The 26726-nt window shown below is 42.2% G+C and overlaps 1 protein-coding gene across 4 annotated transcripts in view; it reads left to right on the forward strand.

The window, feature by feature from the left end:
- The window catches only part of KCNMA1 (potassium calcium-activated channel subfamily M alpha 1), a 1372671-nt gene that overhangs the window by 1088306 nt on the left and 257639 nt on the right, over positions 1-26726 (forward strand). For all 4 annotated transcript variants that reach the window (XM_033940852.1, XM_033940853.1, XM_033940854.1 and 1 more), the window contains one exon: positions 937-1030. In XM_033940852.1, coding sequence (XP_033796743.1) covers positions 937-1030 — 94 coding nt within the window. The remainder of the gene's footprint in view (positions 1-936; positions 1031-26726) is intronic.

Below are 26726 nucleotides of genomic sequence, written 5' to 3' on the forward strand. Positions count from 1 at the left end.
CCATTAGGGCATGCTCCTGCTATGATATTCTACCGTAAAGACACTGTGCCAAGAGAAATATTGATATAACTGTCCTTTTCTATAACAAGAATGTGCTGGAGATCCATGCTGGAAGTGTGCTGGGGATCTGTGCACAGTGATGGGAAATTTGTGCAACTATGATTCACCGTAGATTTGCTTTCTTCATCTCTAATCAGAGACCCAATTTCTGGCACATGAGGAGCACAATTAAAATTTGATCTGGTGCATTAGCAGAAGCTTGCTCGTTGCGGTGATGTCTAGAATTCAAATCATATTTGTATTCGTTCTGTGTTTATAGTGATGGATTACTCACCCTGTCTCTCTGTAAACAGTGCTTAAATTGAAAGGGAAATATTCTCGTTCGTGTTTTGAGGAGGAAGAGTTTATAATGATCTTTACTCTGCCTTTGACCATACTTCTTAAATGTAGTTCCATGTCCTGTAGCCTTGCTATATACCCTGAAAGGAAAAATGTAGAATAACAGAGTGATCACTGGTTAGAAGGCAATCCTATTGCACTAAACTAACAAACTTCTAGTATAACAAACCACCTTAAATTCTCAGGAATGCAGCTATATAGTTTCTTTTTATAGGGATGGATTCTCCTACACTTCTGTTTGCAGTTTAAGCACTGTTTAGTTGCACAGTTTAACAGAAATTAACCATGAAAATAATGTAAGTGGTGTGTCTTTTTGTGACTAATTTGGGCTTTTCCTTCCAAGCCATGGTTCTCTGTCTTGATCTCTTTAACTAATACATTTTGGTCTTTGTTGTTGGGTCTGAAAATAAGCGAGCCATGACTTACCCACGAATGAGTGAGAGTGTTGTGTCCGTTTCTTTGGCATCTCAAGTGGTGTATTCGGTGTGTGTTTCTATTGGTGTTCAGAGTCTTACCACTACTTGCCTGTGTTTGCAGTTGAAGATGAGCAACCGTCGACATTATCGCCCAAAAAAAAGCAGCGTAATGGAGGCATGCGAAACTCGCCCAACTGTTCTCCGAAAATGATGAGGTAAGAGGCTGAGCTCCCCGATAAGATGTTGCTGCATCTTTATTCTTCTCTTTCTAACAACAAATACAAACCTAAAAATAACAGGGGAAAAAACTGTTAGACAGTTCCTCAAAGGCTGAAATATTTACTGTGTCAGCTTGTCAGTGGTTAATGATACAGCTCAAAATTTTCTGTCAAGAGAAAACAGTTTGAAAATCTGTTTGAGGAATGCATCAACTTTAAAGCCTTGGCTGTCTCCCTTTCCAGTCAACATGTTATTCTTAAGCAACAGCGACACTAATGATAGAGCAAACCAATCAGAGAAACTCATGTGGATAGCTTGCCTCAGGTCGTTCTCTTTCTTCTAAAAACCTTTGGAATATGGTTTTCTATGCTTAAGGCCATAAGTGAGATGTATAATCACAATCAAAAATGAACCTGAATAATATGTTCCTTTTACCTTGTCTACTGAAATCAAATCTCTATTAATTGATACAAAATGATTAAAGGAAAAATACTGCCTTATTCATGTGTTTCCAAATTCAAACATTTTCAAACAGCCATAAAAGGTATAATTGTGAAAAGCAAGAATTTTTAAGTGTTGCAAAAGCACAGAAAATATGCAGGTCATGCATATATCTTCAGCTTTTATGATTGCACTTTTTAGCTCTCTCTGGTATTATATACATCATGAATCCAATATTTGGGATTATTCAGAAATAAGGTCTTAACATATAAATGATGGAGTACAATTAAAAAGAATGTATTTATAATCTTATTGCAGATGCTCAAATGTACTCATGACTAAACGGCAAGAGGTAAACTATGGTCCACTAACTATCCAGTGAATTTCATTCCTAAAATACTCTTTAGTAGGGCATGCTATGTTTCATTACTTAATCATTAAATAAATTTGTGCCACACTCTATTGTATTTGATCATATTCCATATTATTTCATATATGCAGAAAGTTCATGCTTGCAAAAACTCATAGATTTCTATTTTGTCAGATAATGCTTCCTCATCTTCTGAATCACAGTAGAAATATTTCATCAAACTTTCTATGGCCTCAGCGGCTACACCCGAGTGTTCTATTTCATGTAACACTCGAATATGAAAGTAGCCAGCCTCCTCATTGGCCAGTAGAACTAATTTTGTTTTAATTCATGCATATAATTTAAATAAATTTATAAGTTAAGTTAAATTTTAGTGAAAAACTTATCTCATCTTAAGTGAATACACTGAATGGGGATCCGACGCAAATTCAACGTTTCGCTTGATATGCTGTTTCAAGGATCATTCCCCTAAAATGTTATAACATAGTAGTCAGTGTAACAGACAAATTAAATCTGCAAAATCATTCAAACACTTTTAAAATACTTCAAGAACATAAACTCACCATTTAAGAAAGTACACCATTGTCTCCGTGTCTATCTAAAATGGCCACGGCATTTCAACTTCCTCTCTTAAAACCCATTCATTAATCATTCATCCAATCACAGACTCACCCACAGACACTCCCTCTTCAAACCAACGTCATCCATTCCAGCCCAGCTTTTAACCCAGTTGGTGTGACTGTATTTAGCATAAAGATCCATTTTTGCTCCCTGTAATTCAGCAACTTAGTTAGATCACCCCCTCCCACCCGACCTCAATCTGCTATAGTGTGCTGCTTCTTAAGCCAATGTTTTACAACTGGAGCTTGTTCATTTTGAGTTATAATACGCGATTTATGTTTGTCAAGACAGATCCTAATGGGTCTGCTAGTTCTTCCCTCGTATACTTTATTACATTGACATTGTAAAATGTAAATGACATTACTGCTATTACAATTTGTTATTTTCTTAGCAAAGATCTTCCGCCCTGACCCCGGATCCGTCCACATTGGCCTTTGTATATTAAACTCACACCACAGGCAACCATTACAACTAGTGTGAGTACCATAAATCACCGTCTGATCAGCTCTTGTCTCTTTTTTAACTTTACAAATTAGCTCCCCTATGTTCCTAGATCTTTTATAAGCAGAAATTGGGAGTTCATTCAGAACTGGATGCAATTGCACTACATGCCAGTGTTTCTTAACTGATGTCACAAATTCTTTAGAAAGTGTGGAAAAGGGAAGCACACAAACTGTACGATCCAGATCTTCAGTATTCCTATATTGCAATAGAAGCTGACGTTGGGCATACCTAGCTCGTAAATAAGCTTTTCTAACCAAACTCTTAGGATATCCCCGAGAAATGAGTCTTTCCTCCATAATTTTTGATTCATTCTTAAAATCTTGTAAGGAGGTACAGATTCTCAATAATCCAATTAGTCAGATTCCAATTATTCAGATTATTTCGATTATTCCAATTAGTCAGATTCCAATTAGTCAGAAACTGACTAATTGGAAGGTTATATTTTAGATGATGAGGATGGAAAGTATGGTGAGCCAACAAAGTATTTCTCTCTATTGATTTCTGGTTTAAAGAAGTAGTAAGCCTATTTTGGTTTTTCATAATTAATAAATCCAGAAATTCAATAGATACCGAATCAAATTTAATCTCAAATTTCAAATTATTATTCTGATTATTAATCCATTTTGAAAATTTCAATAATTCATCCATAGTACCACTCCATAAAAAAAATATCATCTAAAAACCTTTTCCAACATTGAATCTTACCAAAAAAGTGGGAAGTATAGATAACTTGTTTTTAAAATTTCACCATATACAGGGAAGCCACCAAGGGTGCCAGGGTAGCCCCCATAGCAACATCGTGGACTCGTTCAAAAAATGAACCCTTAAACCAGAAGTAATTTCTCTTAATAACTAGTTCAGCCAATTGTAGCAGAAAATCAATAGAAATTCGCTGTTGACCATCATTGATCTCCTGTAGCGTATCAGCAATAACTGTTAAAGCTTCACCCTGCGGGATATTTGTATACAGGGCTGCTACATCCATAGTTACTAAGAAATCCCCCTCACTTATTGAAGTACAATTTTCCATCACATTGATCATATGAGAGCTGTCTTTAATGTAAGAAGGTATCAATTGAACTGCTTTTTGCAAAAATTTGTCCACAAGCTGAGAAAGAGGTTCAAGAACCGACCTTCTAGTTGAAACTATTGGACACCCAGGGGGTCTGTCCAAATTCTTATGAACCTTAGGCAAAAAATAGATATAAGGAGTAGTAGGGTATTTGTTAGTAAGGAACACAGCTTCTTTAACAGTCAGCATACCTCTTTTCAAGGCAATATCTACTATATCCTTAATTATCCCATTTAGCTCTATTCTAGAGTACTCATTTAAAGGTTTATAGAAGCACTCATGTGCCTAAGGCCCCGCCCACAGGAGGGGCCTAAGACAACTGGGCCGATTCCGGTTGGCCCAGGCGCCTCAAGCCCCACCTGTGGGCAGGGTTTGAGCCGCCTGGGCCAATCAGGCCCTAACGCCAGCCATTCCCAAGATGGCTGGCCTGTCGGACAGACGGGCTTGGCACCCATCTGTCCGACCAACAATTTTAAGGTACGGGGAAGGGGGGTGGGGAGTGGGGGGTCATGAGGTCGGCAGGGGGGTCGCGGGTCAGTGGGGGGGGCAATTGGGGGTTTGGGAGGGGTTGCATCGAGGGCAAGAGGGCCTGGGATCCCTCCTGCCCGTATTTTAGTGGGGGTTAGAGGGTGTCGCCGGGCCAGGAGGGCCTGGGCTCCCTCCTGGCCGGATCGTATGGGGGGGAGTGGGGTTGGAGATTGCCGGGCCAGGAGGTCTTGGGCTCCCTCCTGGCCCCATAGGACTTGAGAGGGGTTGGGGATCACGAGGCAAGAGGACTTGGGCTCCCTTTTGCCCCGATGTCATTGGGGGGGGTCGCGGTTCAACGGGGCAAGAGGTCTTGGGCTCCCTCTTGCCCCGATGGCGGGGGACGGGGCAAGAGGGCTTGGGCTCCCTCCTGCAACGATAGTGTGTGTGGGGGGTGATGTATCGCGGCAGGAGAGATTGGCCATCTCCCCTGCCGTGATGCGATCTCTCCTCTATCCGCACTGCCACAGCCCGCGGCAGGAGAGATTGGGCATCTCTCCTGCCGTGGGTCATGGCAGTTCAGGTAGAGGGGTGATCGCATCATGGTAGGGGAGATGAGGCATCTCTCCTGCCGTGATGCTTGCGGTGGGGGGTGGGTAGGTTGCCGGGCCGCTGAACTGATCATGCCAGCCACCATCAGCTCAGCGGCCCCTTTTTCGGCACTTATACCTGTTTTGACTTGGTCTAAGTCAAAACGTATAAGTACCAACTAGGCAACCTATCAATTCTTTGGTTATATGTGTTGTACACCTAGGTGTAGGTCGACCCACCTCCCGCCCACCGCCTGCCCTTTCCCCTCCTCTAAAAACGCCTCTTTTCTCTCTGTGCGTTTAGAGTCAGGGGAAAGGCCTAAGCTGGTTTTAGATATGTCTAAAACCAGCTTTGATTATGGGTACTTGGACGATCAGGCTTTTTGATCGTCCAAGTACCCATTTAGGCCACTTTTTAGACTTTTTTTTTTAATTATGAGCCCATTCTTTTTAGTATGTTTCATTTCTCTGCATGTGTTCATTTTTAAGTATATAAAATTGTATTTATGGACACTGGGGCCGATATTCAGGCAGTGAGATGTAGTCTGGCTCCTCCAATGGTTGACAGTGAACCTGGATAGTCAATGTTGGGGCTGTACTTAGCCACCAGCATTGCATTTCTGAGTTAAATGCAGCTGTCAAAGATTTACCCAGCCAAGCTAATATTCATTGACTGGCTGGCTAAGATATAGCAGCCAAAGATAGACCTGTATTTTAGGCGGGTCTATCTGGTCACTAAATTTATCAGGTCAGCCAATGAACATTGGTGGTGTCTGACTATGTTGTGTGACATAGCTAGTCACCACCAATATTCATTGGCTGACTGGGATATTCAGCAGGAAATAGCCATCTATCTTCCACAGAATATCAGTGGATAGTCGGCTTAGTTGTATTTAGCCATCCAGAAGCCATTCCCAGCTAGCTAAATACTGCAGATTAATTGTACTCTGTGAGGTCAATATTCAAAGAGATTTAGCCAGTCAGAAATTGCTCCTGTCTGGTTAAATTGATTGTCCCCGCAGTGGCGTAGTGAGGGTAGAAGGTGCCTGGGTCGGTAGCACCCCTCCCTGCTCCCCATGCCACACTCGTGCCCTCCCTCTCCCTGTCCCTCTTTAAATCTTTGCCAGAACGAGCAGCTTCTCTAGCCTGTTGCTCAAACCGGCAATGGCTTTCCCTCTGACATCACTTCTTGGCCCCACAACTAGGAAGTGATTTCAGAGGAGCCAGCCAGGAGAAGTTGCTCACTTAGGCGAAGATTTAAAGAGGTACAGGATGGGAAGGAGGAGTTTGAATGTGGTGTGAGTGCTTGGAGAAGTGCCGGCACCCCCACCACATTTCAAGGGGACATGTTAGAGGCGTGGTTTGGGGGGGAGATTAAGGTGTGCTTATGATTTAGACATTTTTCTGCAATAATGGAACATTGTAGAAAACATTCAGGGCACAATTTAGACATTTAATCCCTCAGAGCACTTTTAAAAAAAATTTAGACTCCTGTTCCATTATCACTAAGGGCCTCTTCTGTCAAATTGCGCTAGCAGTTTTTAGCGCAGAGGGCCGCGCTGAATGGCCTGTGCTGCTCCCGTCACTCATAGGAACTCTATGAACGTTGGGAGCATAGTGGGCCATTCAGAGGGGCTCACTGTGCTACAAACTGCAAGCGCAATTTGATAAAAGAGGCAGTAAAAGATGTCTTAATTTTTGCCCACCCAAAATGTGTCTCCAATATGACCATTTGCTATTTGGTTGACCTAAGTGAAAAACATTCTAATTCTACCTATTTGAAATTGTGATTTAGACTTTTTTGGCAGATGGATATTTTTGGAACTTTTGAGACAAATATCTGCTTTAAAAATGAGCGTCAAATAAGACTAGTATAATCAGATATCAGTGCATCTATAATGCTAGTATATGTGCCTAAGTAATAGTGCTGCTCAATTTAGGAAAAAAATATCGATTCAATTCAGCCTGTTGAATCAATTTTTTTATTTGATTTTCCTGTCCAAGTGGGTGTTTTTTTTTTCTTTTTTTCAAACATCCTGGTGGGTTTATTTTATAGCCTCTTCACCCCCTTTGCCCTCTCCTACCAACACTGGCGCTGTGGTGGAAACAAAATAAACAAACAAAAGGACTTTTCCTCTCTCTGTTAAATCCTAGCTCACGTTCGTGGTCTAACACCAGCTCTGGCAGGATACACGTTTCAAATCTGACATATTGTAATCACAAAACAGAAAATAGAATTATTTTTTCTACCTTTTGTTGTCTGGTCATTATTCAAATCATTTTGGTCCCAGGCTCTGGTTGTCTTCTGATAACTTGCTTGCCAGGGTTTCCTGCCCATTTGTCGTTTTCTTCTTTCTCCGTGCTAACCATCCATCTTCCATCTCTGTCCTCCCCTTCCGTTTCCCTTCCCTCCCCCGGAGGTTTGGCATCTTTCCTTTTTTTCATCCCCATCCTCAGATTAACCTTTTCTCAACTACCCTTTCATCCAGCATCTCTCCCTCCATCCCCACCACCCCAGGGTCCACTATCTCTCCCATTCTCTTCCCAACTACCCTCCTATCCAGGATCTCTATCCCCCTCCACACCATCCTTTGTGTCCAACTTTTCTCCCTTTCTGTCCCTTCCCTCCCTAAATCCCATTTCAACCATCTCTCTCCCTCTCCTCTGTTTTTAGACCCATTATTTCTTCCCCCAATGTCCGGCATATGTACGTCTCTTTGAACTCCCTTCCGTCCCTCCATCCATGTACTTGTACACCAGGGCCCCTCCACGAAAGCCTTCCCCCCCCCCGAAGGCCTGTCCTCCCCAAAGGCATGTACCCCCTGAAGGCCTGCACCACCCCTTGAAGGCCTGTACCCCATCGCTGAAGGCCTGTCCCCCTGAAGGCCTGCACTACTCCCCTGAAGGCCTTTACTCCATCCCTGAAGGCCTGCACCCCACTCCTGTAGGCCTGCAGTACCCCTTGAAGGCCTGTTACCCCTGAAGGCCTGTCCCCCCAAAAGGCTTGTCCCTCCTGAAGGCCTGCACCTCCCCCCCCCCATGGAAGGCCTGTGTGTTCCCCCCTGACCTCCCGCAGATCCATTTACCTAATGCCAGCAGTGGAGCAGTCTGCAGAGAGGATCGCCGGTATTTTAGCGATCCTTGCAGGTTGCCACAGGCCTCTGGAGCTGTCTTCCCTCTGCCATGGTCCCGCCCCTCCTCTGACATCAGAGGCAGGATCACGGCAGAGGGAAGACAGCTGCAGAGGCCTATGATAACCTGCAAAGATCGCTAAAGTGCCGGCAATCCTCTCTGCAGGCTGCTCCGCTGCTGGCATTAGGTAAATGGATGTGCGGGAGGCCAGGGGGGAAGCCAAACACCGCAGCACTTCCCGACTGACACCCCCCCCCCTCGCCCTGTAAAGCAGGAGCGGCAGCGGCCAACCAGCAAGAGTCAACGCTGCCGATCCTGCTTTAGGGGGCAAGGGGGGAAGGTCAGTCACCGAATTGGAAGGCTGAATTTTTTTTTTGTTTTTAAATCGATTCGAATCAATTCTGCCGAAGTGAATTGTTGAATCAATTCGAATCATGAATCGGGCAGCACTACTAAGTAAGTAAAGCAGGAACATATATAACCTACATAATCACGTGAAGTTCAAGTTTAAAGTTCAAGTTTATTTAACTCTTGATGTATCACCTATTTTGAATTTTCTAAGCGATGTACATAATATAATAAAACAATTATAAACATAAAAACATCAAATTCCAGTAATAACTAACATGAAAACGAGGAAAGGGGGTAAAGTTACAATAAGGGCATAGGAAATTAGTATAATAATAAGGGCATATGAGAAATTAGTTGGAGGTATGATTTCCATTCCTAGTGGACAAACATGTATCCAACTAAAAAGCATTATTACAATTGCTACTAATTGGAGTCTTTGTCAGCAAATTTAGAAGAGAGAATGGTTCTGTGTTCCTTTCTCATCTACTTTAGAGCATAGGTGACTCACAATAACAGGATAGCATGGGAAAGTATTCCCTTCTGCTCTCTTTGCCTTATAGATTATGTTAATAAATGGAGAGCTTGATTGCCTTGATGCAAATTCTGACACTTTTAAAATGAGGAAATTCACTATTTATTTATTTATAAGCTTTCATAAATAAAACCTTACCAGAGAAAGACAGATCTAAACCTCTTACAACACATAACAATAATCTAAGCTAAAAGGATCGGCCGCAAAAGGTTAGGACTTTAAACCAGGCATGGATGCCATTTAAAAATACCATCTTGGAAGCCCAGACCAGATTTATTCCACAAACTAACAAAGGTGGAAAGAAGAGCAAACAACAGCCAGCATGATCAAAAGGTGAAGTGAAAGAGGCTATTGGAGCTAAAAGAACATCCTTTAAAGAATAGAAAAAGGATCTGAATGAAGAAAATAAGAAGAAACATAAGCACTGGCAAGTTAGATGCAAACTATTGATAAAGAAGGCTAAAAGAGAATGTAAAGAGAAACTTTCCACAAGGGCAAAATATTATAGTAATAACTTTTTCAGGTATATCGGAAGCAGAAAGCCTGTTAGATCATCAAGAAGCAAAAGGGAACATAGCAGAGAGACTGAGGGGCAGATGTTCAAAAGCATACCATTTGAGTAAGACTGGTTCTAGCCAGTCTACCAGTGTAGGTTTTGAGTAACTTCAGACTCTAATGCACAAAAGGGCTCTCAGTGGCTTTTATCAGTAGCAGTAGCAGCCACCGAGAATCCTATGCTCATTAATATTAAAATGAGAACTCTTTGTAATGCATAGAAAGGAACGCCTACCTTTAGCATGCTATCTTTTACGGCAGATCTGAGCTCTCATAGACTTACTTTCCTGTCTGTGACTAAGCACTAACTAGCTTACACACTGACAGGAAAGTAATTTGTAGGAGAGCTCAGATCTCCAAATGTACCCAAACCCCCCAGTCCCCCCTGAAGCCACAACACATTAACCTCTTCCACTAATCCCCCCCACACCCTCCAAGATTCACTCTAATTCCCCTCCTGCCGATCCCCCGAATCTTTCAATAATGGCCCTAGTGGTCCAGTGGAGGACCCGAACCCCTTGCCACTTTCAAGCCCTACAAACATAGCCTACCAAATCCCCCATCCTGTTGAGCCCTCCACCACCCCACACACATAAAACCAATCCCAGTGGTCTAGTGAGCCAGGTCCTCCCAGCTCAAGGGCCCTCTCCCCCTTGCTGTATAGGCCAGGACCCCCCATCACCCCCAAACTCCTGTACCTTATTTTGAAGATCATCAGGAGGGATGCACACTCCCTCCTGCTTCAGGGCCTGCCTTTTCAAAATGGAAGTCCTGCCCCTGTCCAGTGCATCCTGCTCAAAAACAACAGCGTGCATATTTGTCACTATAATTAGGCTGGAGTTTGGTGCTATAGCTTTAAAGCACTGGAGTTTTGTGCATTTGCCCTTGAATGGATTCCTTGCTTCAATCTTTACGGAAGAAGATATATGAGATTTATCTATACCTAAAATGGTTTTCAAGAGTGAAGATTAGGAGGAGCTAAAAGAAATCTTGGTGAATCTGGAAGATGTACCGAGTCAAGTCGACAAATTAAAAAGTAGTAAATCATCTGGACTGGATGGTATTCAATCTGAAAGAACTCAAATGTGAAATGCTATTAGTGATCTGTAACCCTTCATTAAAATCATTTAAAGTATTTGATTTTAAAAAAAATGTTCCCTGGATGATCCAGGAAATTACAAACCAGTAAGCATGATTTAAATGCCAGGCAAAATATTGGAAAATATTATAAAGAATAAAATTATGGAACACATAGACAAACATGGCTTAATGGGACAGAGTTAACATGGATTCAGCCAAGAGAAGTCTTGCCTCACCAGTTTGGTTCATTTCTTTGAAGGGATGAATAAACACGTGGATAATATTGAACTGGTTGATGTATGTATCTAGATTTTCAGAAAGCATTTGACTAAGTTCCTCGTGAGAGACTCCTGAAAAAATAAAAAGTCATGGTATAGGAGGCAATATTCTGTTGTGGATTATGAATTGGTACAGAGAAGAAATGTTAGGCTTAATGGCCATTTTTCTCAATGGAAGAAGGTGAATAGTGGAGTGCGTCAGAGATCTGTACTCTGCGTCAGAGACCAGCTCTGTTTAACATATTTATAAATGATCTGGAAATTGGAATGACAAATGAGGTGATTAAATTTGAACATGCCATAAAACTATTCAAAGTTGATAAAACATGTGGACTATGAAACATTTTAGGAAGACCTTAGGAAAATGAAAGATTGGGCAGCCAAATGGCAGGTGAAATTTACGGCCTCTTTTACAAAGCCACGCTAGCGGCTGCTGCGCGGCAACAGCCCCGAAGACCTTTAAATCTCTATGGGCTTCGGGGCCATTAGCGCAGCGCATATGCTAGCATGGCTTTGTAAAAGAGGCCGTTAATGTGGACAAATGCAAAGTGATGCACATTGGGAAGAATAATCCCAATCATAGTTACCTGATGATAGGGTCTACCTTAGGAGTCAGCACCCAAGAAAAATTGCTCCATTGTGCAACCTCCCCTTGAGCGTTGCATTCAATTTTGGTTGCCATATATCAAAAAAGATACAGTGGAATTAGAAGAGTGACCAAAATGATAAAAGGGATGGAACTCCTCTCATGAGAAAAGGCTAAAGAGATTAGAGCTCTTCAGCTTGGAAAAGAGATAGCTGAGGGAGAATATGATTGAGGTGTTCAAAATCCTGAGTGGTGTAGAACAGGTTGATGAAAATCAATTGTTTTATTCTAGGGGATACTCAATGAAGTTACATGGAAATTATTTTAAAACAAGTAAGAGGAAATATTTTTTTTCACTCAACGCATGCTTAAACTCGAAGTCATTGCCAGAGGATATGGCAATAGCGGTTAGTATAGCTAGGTTTAAAAAATGTTTGGCCAAATTCCTGGAGGAAAAGTCTATGTTCCGCTATTGAGCTAGACAAGGGGAAGCCCTGTGTTGCAACTATTTGGATTTTTGCCAGGTATTTATGACCTGAATTGGTCACTGATGGAAGCAGGATACTGGACTAGATGGACCATTGTTCTGACCCAATATGGCTATTCTTATGTTCTTATGCACATTGCATTTAAAACCATCAATGAAAGCTATAAATATTAATAATGTAAAAGAGCATTAAAAAGAAAGCTACACACAATACAAAACAATGCAAAAGCTTTTGTTTATGATACCGTGAAATAATGATTTCTGGTAAATGAAACTAGAATTTTTATACTGATAAGTAGAGAATGACATGGGGACAAGTTTTTCCCCGTCCCTCGCAGGAGCACAATATCGCTGTCCCTTCCCATTCCTGTGAGCTCTGCCTTAACCGTACAAACCTCGAATACTTATGATTTTAAAGTGTTCGAGGCTTGTGCTGATGAAGACAGAGCTTAGGCATTGGTGGAATGAGGCATTAAGACATCACAATCTGAGCTCTAGAATGTTGCTACTTAAGAACATAAACATAAGAACATAAGCAGTGCCTCTGTTGGGTCAGACCAGAGGTCCATCACGCCCAGCAGTCTGCTCACGCGGCGGCCCATCAGTTCCAGGACCTGTATAGTAATCCTCTATTTGTACCCTTCAATCCCTGTTTCCTACAGGAAATCATCAAATCCCTTCTTGAAACCCAGTAGCGTACTCTGTCATATCACACCCTCTGGAAGCGCATTCCAGGTGTCCACCACCCTTTGGGTGAAGAAGAACTTACTAGCATTGGTTATGAATCTGTCCCCTTAATTTTTCCAAATGCCCTCTTGGTCTTGTAGTTTTTGAAAGTTTGAAAAATCTGTCCCTCTCTACTTTCTCCATGCCCTTCATGATCTTGTAAGTCTCTATCATGTCCCCTGTAAGCCTCCGCTTCTCCAGGGAAAAGAGGCCCAGTTTCTTTAACCTTTCTGCATATGAAAGGTTTTCCATACCCTTTATCAGTCGCTTCGCTCTCCTCTGAACCCTCTCGAGTATCGCCATATCCTTCCTTTTTAAGGTACAGCGACCAATATTGGACCCAGTACTCCAGATGCAGGCACACCATTGCCCGATACAACAGCAGGATAATGTCCTTCGTTCTGGTTGTAATACCTTTCTTGATAATACCTAGCATTCTGTTCGCCTTCTTAGAGGCCACTGCACACTGTGCCGATGACTTCATTGTTTTGTCCACCATAACCCTTAAGTCCTTCTCTAGGCTACTTTCACCCATTACTAGCTGTACATCAGGTTTCTGTTTCCTACATGCAAGACTTTACATTTCTCTACATTAAACTTCATCTGCCATTTATTTGCCCACTCTCCCAGTTTGTTCAGGTCCCTTTGTAAATCTTCACAGTCCTCTTTATTCCTACCCCCACTAAAAAGTTTTGTGTCGTCAGCAAATTTTATAACTTTGCACTTCAGCCCTGTTTCTAGGTCATTTATGAATACATTGAACAGCAGCGGTCCGAGTACCGACCCCTGTGGAACACCACTCGTGACCCTTCTCCAGTCCGAGTAGTGGCCCTTTACTCCTACCCTTTGCTTCCTACCTGCCAACCAATTTTTGATCCATCTATGTACATCCCCTTCCACCCCAAGGTTCTTTAGTTTTCTAAGTAGGCGCTCATGGGGTACCTTGTCGAAGGATTTTTGAAAATCCAAGTATACGATGTCCATTTGCTTGTTTATTCCTTCGAAGAAGTGCAATAAGTTCATTAGACATGATCTTCCCTTGCAGAATCCATGTTGGCTTGTTTTCATCAGTTTATTTCTTTCTAGATGCTAGTCGATGCAGTCTTTTATTAGCACTTAAGATTTTAAAGTGTTTGAGGCTTGTGCAATGAGGACAGAACTTGCAGGAATGGGGCAGGGACAGGAAAAGAACTCAGGGGATTGGAAAATGAGTTCCCGTGGGGACAGGGAAATATTTGTCCTCGTGTCATTCTCTACTGACAAGGACAAATGTGCAAATAACATGAGGACATTCCTAAGTTTTTCACTAGTGAGCAATAAACTAGTAGATACAACAATTTGAGGGAAGTACACTCTTTTACATTAAGATTGTCTCACCACCTGCTCCTTTGTTAAGACACTCACACACACACACCCTCCCCCACCCTTTTACAAAATCGTAGCACAGTTTTTAGCACCAGCTGCGGTGGTAACAGCTCTGATGCTCATAGGAATTCTATGGCATCGGAGCTGTTACCACCCTGGCCGGCGCTAAAAAGCGCACTGTGATTTTGTAAAATTAGGGAAGACAGTCAGCTATAAAATTAATACATTAACTGAAATAATGAATTAGAAGTCCTTGCACTGGCATTAGTCTTTAGGTCAAACTACTACAGTTTAATAGCAGCCTACTTCATTGTTTCATTAAAGGTTTTTGGGGGGTGGTTGTTGTATCTGATGGGCCCAGCTTGTTAGCATAACATCAATAATCAAGCGTGTTTATAGTTCTGAAAGAGGAGAACAAGAACGGTCCCCCCTTTTTACAAAACCACGATAGCAGTTTTTAGCACAGGCCAGCATGCTGAATGCTCTGCGTTCTCATAGGAACTCTATGACTGTCGGGAGCAGCGCAGAGCATTCAGCGTGCCGGCCGGTGCTAAAAACTGCTATTGCAATTTTGTAAATGGGGGGGGGCGGGGGGGAGGGGAGGTGTCTGCAAAGTGCCTTACTTTCTGTGGCTACTTGCCAGACTACTATTTAGCTTAAAATCAATTCAGTTTGGAGGTAACCTTATGGAACAATTTTACCCATAAATTTAGGAAAGCAAAAGTAAAATGAATAATAAAATAATAAATAATAAAATATGTGAAAACTGGAACCAAGTGCACTGTCCCTATTTAGTTTATAGAGTATGTCTATTTTTTGTTTGTTTGTTTGTTTTGATCCTGAGTGATAATAATGCTGGAGAGTTATTTACACTGTTTTCATATGCTTCAAAGCCATGTCAGAGTTTTGCTGCTTAAGGGTACTTCTTTATTCAGCTGGCTCCTGGGTACTTGGCTGACAGGTCCCCTGTGCTAGGTGTGGGCTGTTTCAAGTCATAGCCTTCAGCAAAACATCAAATTACGAAATACAGCATACCCTCCTTCTACACAAATACATTTCCTGTAGATATATTATACCATATATATTAAATACTTTACTGTTACATGGTGCATTTCATGTGCAATAGAAAGTGATGGTTTGAGGTTAGGGGTGCTTTACTTCACATGCAGAAAAGAAACTGTATACAGCATCAAATATGGTTTTTACAGGACTTTCAGCCTGAAGGGCTTGGTAAATAAGTAATGATCAACAGATTGGCTGTGAGTTTTTGAAACGCATGGCTCTGTCAGTTTGCATGATGGGGGAGAATTTTCAAAGTGCAGTTTGCTTTCATTGCCTGTTGTGGAGGGACTGATGAAAGAGGAGTCACCCTCAAGCCCAGGCTGTCAGCTCAGTAGCACATCAGAATTGCTAAATGCAGGTTGGGCAATGAGCACAAAACTTGCAAAGCCTTAGAAAAAAAAAAAAAAAATCTACCAAGGTTTTTATTTGTCTTTTGTTTGCTGAATTTCAGCCTGGGTTGTAGCTCTTAGATGGGTTGATAAAGAAGCAAGGTGATGATACGAGTGATTTTATTCTCTGTCTAAATAATATTAGAAAATCACCTTTTTATTATAAACAAGCATATGCTATTTGAAATTTTACCACAAATATCTAATCTAATCTAAATCTTAGATTTATATACCGGATCATCCCTAAAGATATAAGGCTCGAATCGGTTTACAATAAAGATATGTTTGTTTGTTTTTATAAATCTTTATTAATTTTCAATTTGAGAACAGTGCATTAAATTATACATACAATTAACATCACAGACAGCACTTACAATCGATCAAAGAATACTACAAAATATTTTCCCCCTCCCTCCCACCCTATTTTGAGAACAAAGACAAAGTGCTTTAAATTATACATACAATTAATATCATAAACAGCACGTGTGTTCGATCAATAAATATTACAAAATATAATACCCCCTCCCTCCCTCCCACCCACCCTTCCTGGATGTGCAAATCAAAAAGGAAAAATAAAGGCCTAATCCAAATAATCAGAGTTAACAAAATTCACCAATGGACCCCATGTTAATTTAAATATTTTATTATGACACAATATTTCTGAATTCATTTTTTCATATTTATAACATAAACATAAAGTTTCCCACCAAAAGGAGAAATTAAGGGCTCCTTTTATGTAGGTGCGCTGGTGTATTTAGCGCACACGCTAACCCCGCGCTACACGGAAAATACTAATGCCAGCTCTATGGAAGCATTAGCGTGTAGTGCACGCGACAATGTAGCGTGCTAAGCACGCGCTAAAACCACTAGTGCACCTTTGTAAAAGGTCTATCCCAATTTTTCCAGTTCTTGGTGACCATTTGCATGGCTATCCCAGTCATAATGATAGAGTCTACTTTTATACCTTTCTAAAGGAGATTTAGTTGAAAACAATGTCCCACGGTTTACTACCTCATAGGACAACAGAATCAAAGACAGGTCCGTTAGATAGATTGTGAGCCCACCGGGACAGAGAGGGAAATATGCTTGAGTACCTGATTGTAAAAACCGCTTAGATAACCTTGATAGGCGGTATATAAAATCCTAATAAAACTTGAAACTTGAAACTCCAGTATCAAATTAATTGGTCCCCATATTGATTTCCAAAAGTTGAGTATCAAAGGACAATAGAACAACAAATGATCCAGTGTCCCTACTTCAAGATGGCAATGCCAGTATCTATTAGACTTTGAACTGTCTAACTTTTGCAAATGAACCGTGGTCCAAAAAACTCTATGTAACAAAACTTGCATGTAACAAAAAGAACCATGTTTGTTTCATAGATGCTGACGCTGTACATCTCATCCTCCAAGTCCAAATCCATGGCCATTGAGTAGCAGAAATCTCCTGCTTTATCTCAGTGCTCCAAATGTCTTTTAGGCTAGTTTTTGGCTTTTTATTTAAATATTCAGATAATAATTTATAACGGCAGCCTGATGCCCTAGGAAATCTATCTGTAAACATAGGCCCGGTAAGCTATACTGATTTTTTAAATTTCGCCAATCAGGGAACCCTTTCTGAATGGCCTGTTTCAACTGCAACCATTTAAAAGCTTGAGACTTTGAGAAAGGTAACATTCATACTCAAATTGGAAATGTTTTAAAACAATTTTTGGATTATTGCAAAGCTTTATATTCTGAGCTTTATTCAAATAAAGAAATTGAGGGAATAAATTTTTTAAAATTAATCCATGGGCCAAACATTCCCGAGCATATAAAAGGAAATCTTGAAGCACAGTGAGAACTGAATATGACAACACTGATTGGTTTCCAATAAAACATGGTGTCAGACAATGCATCTTGTCATCTTACCTGTTCAACCTGTATGGTGAAACCATCTTCAGAAAGGCAAATTTGGAAGAAGAGAGTGTTGGTTTCAAAGTTGGTGGGCCAAAATATAAATAACTTGCGCTATGCAGATGTTACAATGCTCAGCAGCAAAGAAGACATGCTATACCTACTGAGAAAAGTCAAAGCCGAAAGTCATAACATGGGATTTGAAATGAACATAAACAAGATGAAGATCATGAACATGGAAATTAATGAAGATTTTGAGCTTTAATGCAATAGGATAGAAGTTGTAAAGGATTTCAATCTCCTGGGCTGTTTTGTAAACAAAGAAACGATTAACAGTGAGGAAATATTCCACAGAATAGCACTTGGACACTCTTCAATGAAGGCTCTTGACAAAGTATTCAAAGGCAAGGAGGTAACACTCACAGTGAAGATCAGACTTGTTCATGCACTCATATTCTCAGTGATTAGTTACAGATGTGAAAGCTGGACACTACGGAAACAAGACAGAAAGAAGATTGACTCATTTGAGCTCTTTTTAGGCATGCCATGGACTGCCAAAAGAACTAACAATGATTCTGGAAGAGATCAAACCGACTCGAAGTCCAAATAGTGATGTTATGACTGTCTTATTTTGGTCACACTATTAGAAAAGAGAGATCACTGGAGAAGGACATCACATTTGGGAAGATCGAAGGACTCAGGCGAAGAGGGCGACCTGCAATCAGATGACTGGACACGTTGAAAACAACCATGGGGAGGACCTTTCCAGACTAGCATAAAACCAATTTCTTTTTAGATTTGTTTGCTTATTTCTCACCCGCCCTTATCGTACAAATTACATACTTATATATCAAATCAAATTACATTTGCTATTCATCAAGTCATTAGGACTCGAATACAAGTTGATGGCACCTAACCACAACATGCATGTTATTAATTAATAAATCTTATTGGAAATAATGAGAGCTGTAGTAAATTAATGTTGGTGTTCTCTGGACGTTAAGTATCCCCCAGAAATTATATACTGTGGCTAAAGTTGTGTGTGCAAATCTATATGCATTACCAATTTAATTGATTAACAAATAAATCAGCACTAATAACTGCAAATTAAGCAATCATTGGCACTAATTAGGATTTACACCCACACAATTTTCTAGAAGTATTCTATAAATAGTGTGCATAAATTCTACTGTGAGAATGTGAAAAGGGGTGTGGCCAGGGGAGAGTTGGGGGCAGGTTGTGAGCATTCCTAAAAGTTGATCGATCCACCCATTATTTAGGTATAGGTATTTATGTCTTGTTTTTATTGGCATTTAAATGTTAGCTGCATGGATGGGCACTGTGTGTTTTCTGTAAACTTTGCCTAACTCGAGTTAATTTATAGAACAGTGCTAAGTGCAGTTTTTTCAGCACTGATTTTTTAGGTGAAATAAAGTATATAGACTTGTATGTAAAGAGTTATAACCCCATATCTTAAAATCTATGTAGATTACATTAAAACATGTAATTATTTTAAAATACACAGATATAGTTTGCTGGATGTAATGTTTATTATCCCCATCCTAGGACACACTATCCAGTCTGAAGGTCATATTATTCATATATAAATGTGGAAGATCCAGGATGTATAAATACAGAATATCTTATATGTATTTATTGGGAATATACAGAAAAAAACTTGAACTGGCAGTTTTTCTAAGAGCCATGGAGGGGCAAAATAAAAAAAACAACGGTCTAAGTCCCCTTTTGGCCTAAGTCCCTAAACATTCAACCCAGAAGCAGGGAAAGTGTCCATAACCAAAACAAAAGTCCATGTTTTGATTATGGCCTTCCTCTGCCTAAACGCCCAATCTCCACTACGTCTAAAAGTACCCCCACAGAACGTCTACACTTTTTAACCATAATGAAAAAAAAAACACAAAACGTCCAACAGAAGGGCTTTTAGGCGAAGGAGGAGCCAGTCCTTCGCCTAAAAGCTGGATTCTGTAACCAGTGTCTGTCAAAAACAACACCGGTTACAGAATCCTCCCCCCCCCCCAACAACGATCCAGGCAGAAGGGTGCCCAAGCCCTCTTGCCTCAGGCACCCGCGGCACCCCCGACTCGTTCGGGCCAGGAGGGAGCCCAAGCCCTCCTGGCCCAGGCGACCCCACTACCCCCACCCCCACTACAGTACGGGCAAGAGGGATCCCAGGCCCTCCTGTCCTCGACGCACCCCCATCCCCCCCAACGTCCGCCCCCCCCAAGAACCCCCGATCGGCTCCCCCCAGCCGACCTGCGACCCCCCCGGCCGACCCCGCGACCCCCCCACCAAACCCCCCTTCTCCGTACCTATTTTAGGTTGGCCGGACAGACGGGTGCCAAACCCGTCTGTCCGGCATGCAGCTCAATGAAGAATGGGGCTGGATTGGCCCAGGGGCACCAAAGCCCCGCCTCCTGGTGGGGCCTAAGGCACCTGGGCCAATGAATAGGCCCAGGAGCCTTAGGCCCCTCCTGTGGGTGGGGCCTTAGGCACATGGGCCCGCCCACAGGAGGGGCCTAAGGCTCCTGGACCTATTCTGATTGGCCCAGGCGCCTTAGGCCCCACCAGGAGGCGGGGCTTTGGTGCCCTTGGGCCAATCTAGCCCCATTCTTCGTTGAGCTGCATGCCGGACGGACGGGTTTGGCACCCCTCTGTCCGGCCAACCTAAAATAGGTACGGGGAAGGGGGGGTGGGGTCGGGGGTCGGGGGGTCGGCCGGGGGGGTCGCGGGTCGGCTGGGGGGGCCGATCGGGGGTTCTTGGGGGGGCGGACGTTGGGGGGAGGGGGGTGCATTGAGGACAGGAGGGCCTGGGATCCCTCCTGCCCGTACTGTAGTGGGGGTGGGGGTAGGGGGGGTCGCCGGGGCCAGGAGGGCTTGGGCTCCCTCCTTGCCCGAACGAGTCGGGGGTGCCGCGGGTGCCTGGGGCAAGAGGTCTTGGGCTCCCTCTTGCCTCGATGTTGTGTTTGGGGGGGGGAGTGATTCATCGCAGCAGGAGAGATGCCTCATCTCCCCTACCGCGATGCCATCACTCCTCTACCCGAACTGCCGCGGGTCACGGCAGTTCGGGTAGAAGAGTGATGGCATCGTGGTAGGGGAGATGAGGCATCTCTCCTGCCGTGATGGTTAGGTTGCCGGGCCGCTGAACTGATGGCGCCAACGGCCATCAGCTCAGCGGCCCGTTTTTCGGCACTTAGACCTGGTTTTATTTTGTCTAAGTGAAAAAGGTCTAAGTGCCGACTAAACTGTATTGGTTATACCTGTTGTACAGCTAGGTGTAGGTCGGCCCACCTCCCGCCCACTGCCCGTCCTTTCCCCTCCTCTAAACACACCTCTTTTCTCTCTGTGCGTTTAGAGGCAGGGGAAAGGCCTAAGTTGGTTTTAGATATGTCTAAAAACCAGCTTTGGTTATGGGTACTTGGACGATCAGGCTTTTTGATCGTCCAAGTAGCCATTTAGGACACTTTTTAGATGTTTTTTTTTATTATTATGAACCCCATTGGCTTAAAATCACACAATATCACTGCAACTTCTTTATTTATGTTCTAATCTTTACTGGGCTTTAATCTTAAAATCAGATTCCTCGGTGGCCTATTCAAATATTAACTTATTTTGGACAGAATATAAATGGAAGGAGAACTTTCAAAAATCCCACCTTTTTAAAGGAAGAACAGATTTAGCACTTTCAAGTTACCCATTTCCAGGAGGTAGATCTAGGATATGCTCAAATCGTGCACTCAGCACTTGCGGCTCCTTCCCCACCCCCCGGTCAATCACGAGACACTGACAAAACTCCGGTGTTCATGAACAATGTGGAATTTTATTTTGGCCGCAGCCATAACTACACAATAAAACAAATCATGAACTGTAATCAACTGAGCAGAACAACAAACCATGAATGGTAATCAACTGTACATCAAACTGAACATATGAACATGACTGATCAGGTGCACAGCATATGCCTCTCCATCCGCTTACATCGTGTGGTGCCGTACAAGCTTCTCACTGCTCACCCTGACCCAGCCCGTTCAAGGATGGATCCTTTCATAAGTAGTACTGTGCTGTGGATACCATGGCCTGGCCTCCCCGCTGTCCAAGCAAGGAGACGTGCCCTTTCTTCTTAACCAATGTGAAGGTGTATCCCTTACTCATATGCTGTGCTTACCCTCCACTACCCGGGATAGCGAATAGTTCAAGCTATACTAATGAATGCACAAGGAGAATACGAGAAGGGGGAAATGGAGCAGAAACTCCTTTTGTGCATCTTGCGTTCTCTCTGCCTAGAAATATTGTCAGTGCTGATTGTTCAAGTCTTCCTTTTAAAATGCTGTCCATATTAAACTACAATGCATAATGCAAAACATGATATAAGTTTTCTTCAACTCTATATTTATTAAAATTTTATATTATTATTACAAGCAAATGTATACATTGATATTCAAAAGAAAAAAAAATGTGATAGAGGAAAGCAAGATAAGCCTGCTTATTGTTAAGTGCAAATTATGTATTATTATTTCAAGAAGAGTTCCACAAAAATGAGGAAAACATGGTGAAAGAAGAATATAATTTCAAGAGAAAAAAGGACTAAAAAAAAAATACAGCATTATCTTTTCCAGCTACAATTCTTATGAACTAACAGCCACTGATATTTTACTCTAACAAGCTTGACACCAAAAGTAAAAGGGTAGGGATGTGCGTGGTATAAAAAATTGTGGCTTGGTTTGTTTCTGTTTCAGTTATCTATCTCGGATTGTTTTGATTCCAAATCGTTCAGTTTCTAGTAAACTGAATGAAGAAAGAAATGTTTCATACTTAACAGTGGGGTTTTCCATCCCATTTTTCAATAAAACTTGCTGGTAGTTATCTGCTAGAGAGACAACAATATTTCAAAATCTCAAGATAGGCATGAAGACCTCATGGAACCAAATGAGGAGCAAATCACTCATCTTATTTCTCCTCCATAGTGATTCCTCTGTCCTATTAATCTCTTTCTCCTCAACAACGCATTTCCGGTCCTATTAACTCTCCTCTTCCCCCCTCTTAAATTCAATCAATTTGTACCTCGCTTAATCTATTGTAAACCGCATAGAACTTAACGGTATTGCGGTATATAAACTGTTATTATTATTATTATACTCAAAGCACCACAGATGGAATGAAGATCCAATGCACTGAGAAAAGGGGGGAAAGAAACACCAATATTGACAGGAAGACCTCAAGGTACTACATGAGGGGGTCAAGTATCATGGACATTGACATGAAGGCCTGGGGAGAGGGGCAAAATAGAACCAATATTAGAATGAAGAATTCAATGCAATAGAAGAGAAGTAAAGTGGCACCAACACTGGTAGGAGTACCCAAAACACTAGGGGCTCCTTTTATGAAGCCACGTTAGCGACTTTATTGCACACACATTTTTAGCGCACACTAACCCCCACGCTAGCCGAAAAACTACCGCCTGCTCAAGAGGAGGCAGTAGCGGCTAGCGCGGCCAGCAAATTAGCGCGCGCTATTATGCGCATTAAAACGCTAATGCGGCTTCGTAAAAGGAGCCATAGAAGAGGGGTAAAGTGGCACCAGCATTGGTATGAGGGCTCCAAATCCTTTGGGTAGTGGCAAAAGAAGCACCAGTAGGGCTAGGTTAGAATCAGAAAAAGGTGGAGAAACCACTTTGAATTGTGATACAAATATGATATTTTGTGCGAAATAACAGCTACTCAGCAGAAAATCAAGATCCAGTGAATATCAGGAATTTAGCACAGTGCACATTGGAAGAGGAAATGTTCTCAAAAGAGATGGCCTCTAAAATGGAGCCATAGAGAAAATTGAACCGATCACATCAATCAAGAGAACCATACACTAGCAACAACTAGTGGGAGGCAGAAGTTCACTCTATCATGACATTTCTAGAAACAGTCACCCACAGGAGGGCATCCTGGCAGGAACAATAACATCTGTCATCAGAAAGTGATGGCCATATCATATTTTGATGTTTAGACTGTGTTTCTGCTTTAGTTTCTGATAGATAATTTCTGATTCTGTGGAGAAATCAAACTAATGGGAGAGCAATTAGTAGACCTTTTATAAAACAGTAAAAGCGTTTTTTAGTGCCAGCTGGCGTGCTGAATGCTGTGTGCTGCTCTGACATTAATAGAGTCCCCATGAACTTAAGAGCAGCCCACAGCATTCAGCGTGCCAGCTGATGCTAAAAACCACTTTCACGGTTTTATAAAGGGGGGGAGGAATTTGAGAAATGAACTAATAGAAGACTATTCTGTATCTTAGGGTCCCCAATTTCCAGTCCATTGCCCACTAATGAGCCGCGGCCATCTGACAGCTGGGCTGCGAGAAAACTGCCAGCAACAGAGACTCCCTATGTGCAGCATCTTTCCTCCCCCTCACCCATCCCCTTGCACAACATCTTTCCATCCCCCCCTTTCCATCTCATGCAGCAGAACCCTACTGACCTTCCCACCATGAGGCTGACAATCCTCCGTTCCAAAAAGCAATGGCAGCAGCACTGAACAGACTACTTTGCAGCCTTCCCCACTGGGGCCTTCCCTGTGTCGCCGCATCACTGATAACATCATCAGTGATGCAGCTGAGGGAATGCCCTTGCGGGGAAGGCCACAAATCAACCTGTTCAATGCTGCTGCCACTGCTGTTTGAAATGGAGGTATGTCAGTCTCATGGTGGGAGGTTCTGCGAGGTTCTGCTGCACGAGGGAGAGATGGAAAGATGCTGCACAGGGGGATGGATTGGCAGGGTCGTCAGGGTTCTGCAGCATGTGTGGAATGGCGTGGAGGAGTATTAGACATTGATCTATTTTCAGAGGGTTGTGTTTGTGAGGAGCTAGCTAAAATAAGGGTAGAAAAAGCAATGGGTCTGGATGGTGTACATCCTGGGTTGCTGAAGGAACTTTGGGAAGTTCTGGTAGCTCCACTGACTGACATTTTCAACAAGTCTCTAGAGTCATTAATGGTACCGGAGGACTGGCGAAAAGCGAATGTGGTCCCTTTCCACAAAAGTGGAAGTAAGGAAGAAGTAGGGAATTACAGATTTCTATGGTAAGCAAATTAATGGAAACACTTTTAAAATAGAGAATGGTCAAGTTTCTGGAATCCTGTGACAGGACCGGAGGCAATATGGATTCACTAGAGGTAGGTCTTGTCAGACAAATCTGATCAATTTCTTTGACTGGGTGACCAGAGAATTGGATAGAGGATGTGCACTAGATATGGTGTATTTAGATTTTAGGAAAGCCTTTGACAGTGTTCCACACAGACGTATAATAAATAAACAAGTACCCTCGGGATGGGTCCCAAAGTGATGGGCTGGGTCAAGAACTGGTTGAGTAGAAGGCAACAGAGGGTAGTGATCAATGGAGATCACTGTGAGGAAAGGGATGTTACCAATGGTGTGCCTTAAGGTTCTGCTCTTGGGCCTGTTCTTTTTAACATTTTTATAAACGATATTGCTGAAGGGTTGTCGGATAAGATTTGCCTCTTTGCGGATGATACCAAAATCTGCTATAGAGTAGACACGCCAGATGGTGCGAATAATACGAAGAAGTACCTGGTTAAGCTTGAAGAATAGTCTGAAATTTGGAAGCTAAAATTTAATTTTAAGAAATGCAAGGTCATGCATTTGGGCTGCAAAAACCCGAGGGAACGGTATAGATTAGGGAGTGAAGAGCTTATGTGCATGATAGCAGAGCGGGACTTGGGTGTGAATGTATGTAATGATCTTAAGGTGGCCAAACAGGTTGAAAAGGTGACGGTGAAAGCTAGAAGGATGCTAGCTTGCATAGGGAGAGGTATGGCTAGTAGGAAAAAGGAGGTATTAATGCCCCTGTATAAGACTTTGGTGAGACCTCATTTAGAATATTGTGTACATTTCTGGAGGCCACACCTTCAAAAAAATATAAAAAGGATGGAGTCAGTCCAGAGAAAGGCTACTAAAATGGTATGTGGTCTTCATCATAAGGTGTATGGGGACAGACTTAAAGATCTCAATTTGTATACTTTGGAGGAAAGGCAAGAGAAGGGAGATATGATAGAGACGTTTAAATACCTATGTAATGTAAATGCGCATGAGTTGAGTCTCTTTAATTTGAAAGTAAACTCTGCAATGAGAGGGCATAGGATGAAGTTAAGAGGTGATAGGCTCCAGAGTAATCTAAGGAAATACTTTTTTACAGAAAGGATAGTGGATGCATGAAACAGTCTCCCAGAAGAGGTGGTGGAGACAGAGACTGTGTCTGAATTCAAGAGGACCTGGGATTGGCATGTGGGATCTCTGAGAGAGAGAAAGAGATAATGGTTACTGTTGATGGGCAGACTAGATGGGCCATTTGGCCTTTATCTGCCATCATGTTTCTATGATTCTATGTGTTATCTGTTCCACAAAGATCTCAAGACTTTTTTTTAATTTCAGAAATGTTATGACATTTGAAATTCAGTTTGTTTAAGGATGATCTGTAATTTGTTTATTTGTTAACCATTTAAAACTCTGTTTTATAGGGAAGATGTATACAAGAATAATGCTTAAATTAGATTAGATCTAACGCAACATAATTAAATTGTTTTTGGGGTTCTGATGCATGGGGGGATGGGAGGGGATGGGTAAGAGATGATCGTTGTACACACAAAAAAATAAGACATTCGTCGAAAATAAGCCCTAGTGCATTTTTTGGACTCAAAATTAATGTAAGAAAGTGTGTTATTTTCGGGGAAATATGGTACTATTTGCACTACAGGCATACAGGCACTATTGGGCACCCCACCTTTACCTACTCTGCAGATCAGTATCCAGCCATGCTGGAGGAGTGCTGGAGGAGCCTGAGGAGGAAAATTTGAGGCAGCGGTGGAGCTGCAGCACGTGGGGCAGAGACAGAAGATGCCCACAGTTAGGGAGAGGGGATACCTAGTTGTTGGTAACAGCAGGAGAGGCAGCAGTTAGCAGCTGCAGCTACCATCTTGAAGGCTGCAGCCGGCATGTGTGGAGCTGTGAGGGGGAATGCTTAAAGGCACAAGAACAGAGTTAACATGAATAGGGGGGTTGGATTTTTTGGGAGCAATTTTCATTGTAAATGTTTTTTGTTTGTCTTAAAGTACAGTATAAAGTACAGTTAAGCTGGAGGTTTTTATTATATATCTGGGATATTTACATTT

Source organism: Geotrypetes seraphini, chromosome 4 (assembly GCF_902459505.1).
Source record: "Geotrypetes seraphini chromosome 4, aGeoSer1.1, whole genome shotgun sequence".
NCBI lineage: Eukaryota > Metazoa > Chordata > Amphibia > Gymnophiona > Dermophiidae > Geotrypetes > Geotrypetes seraphini.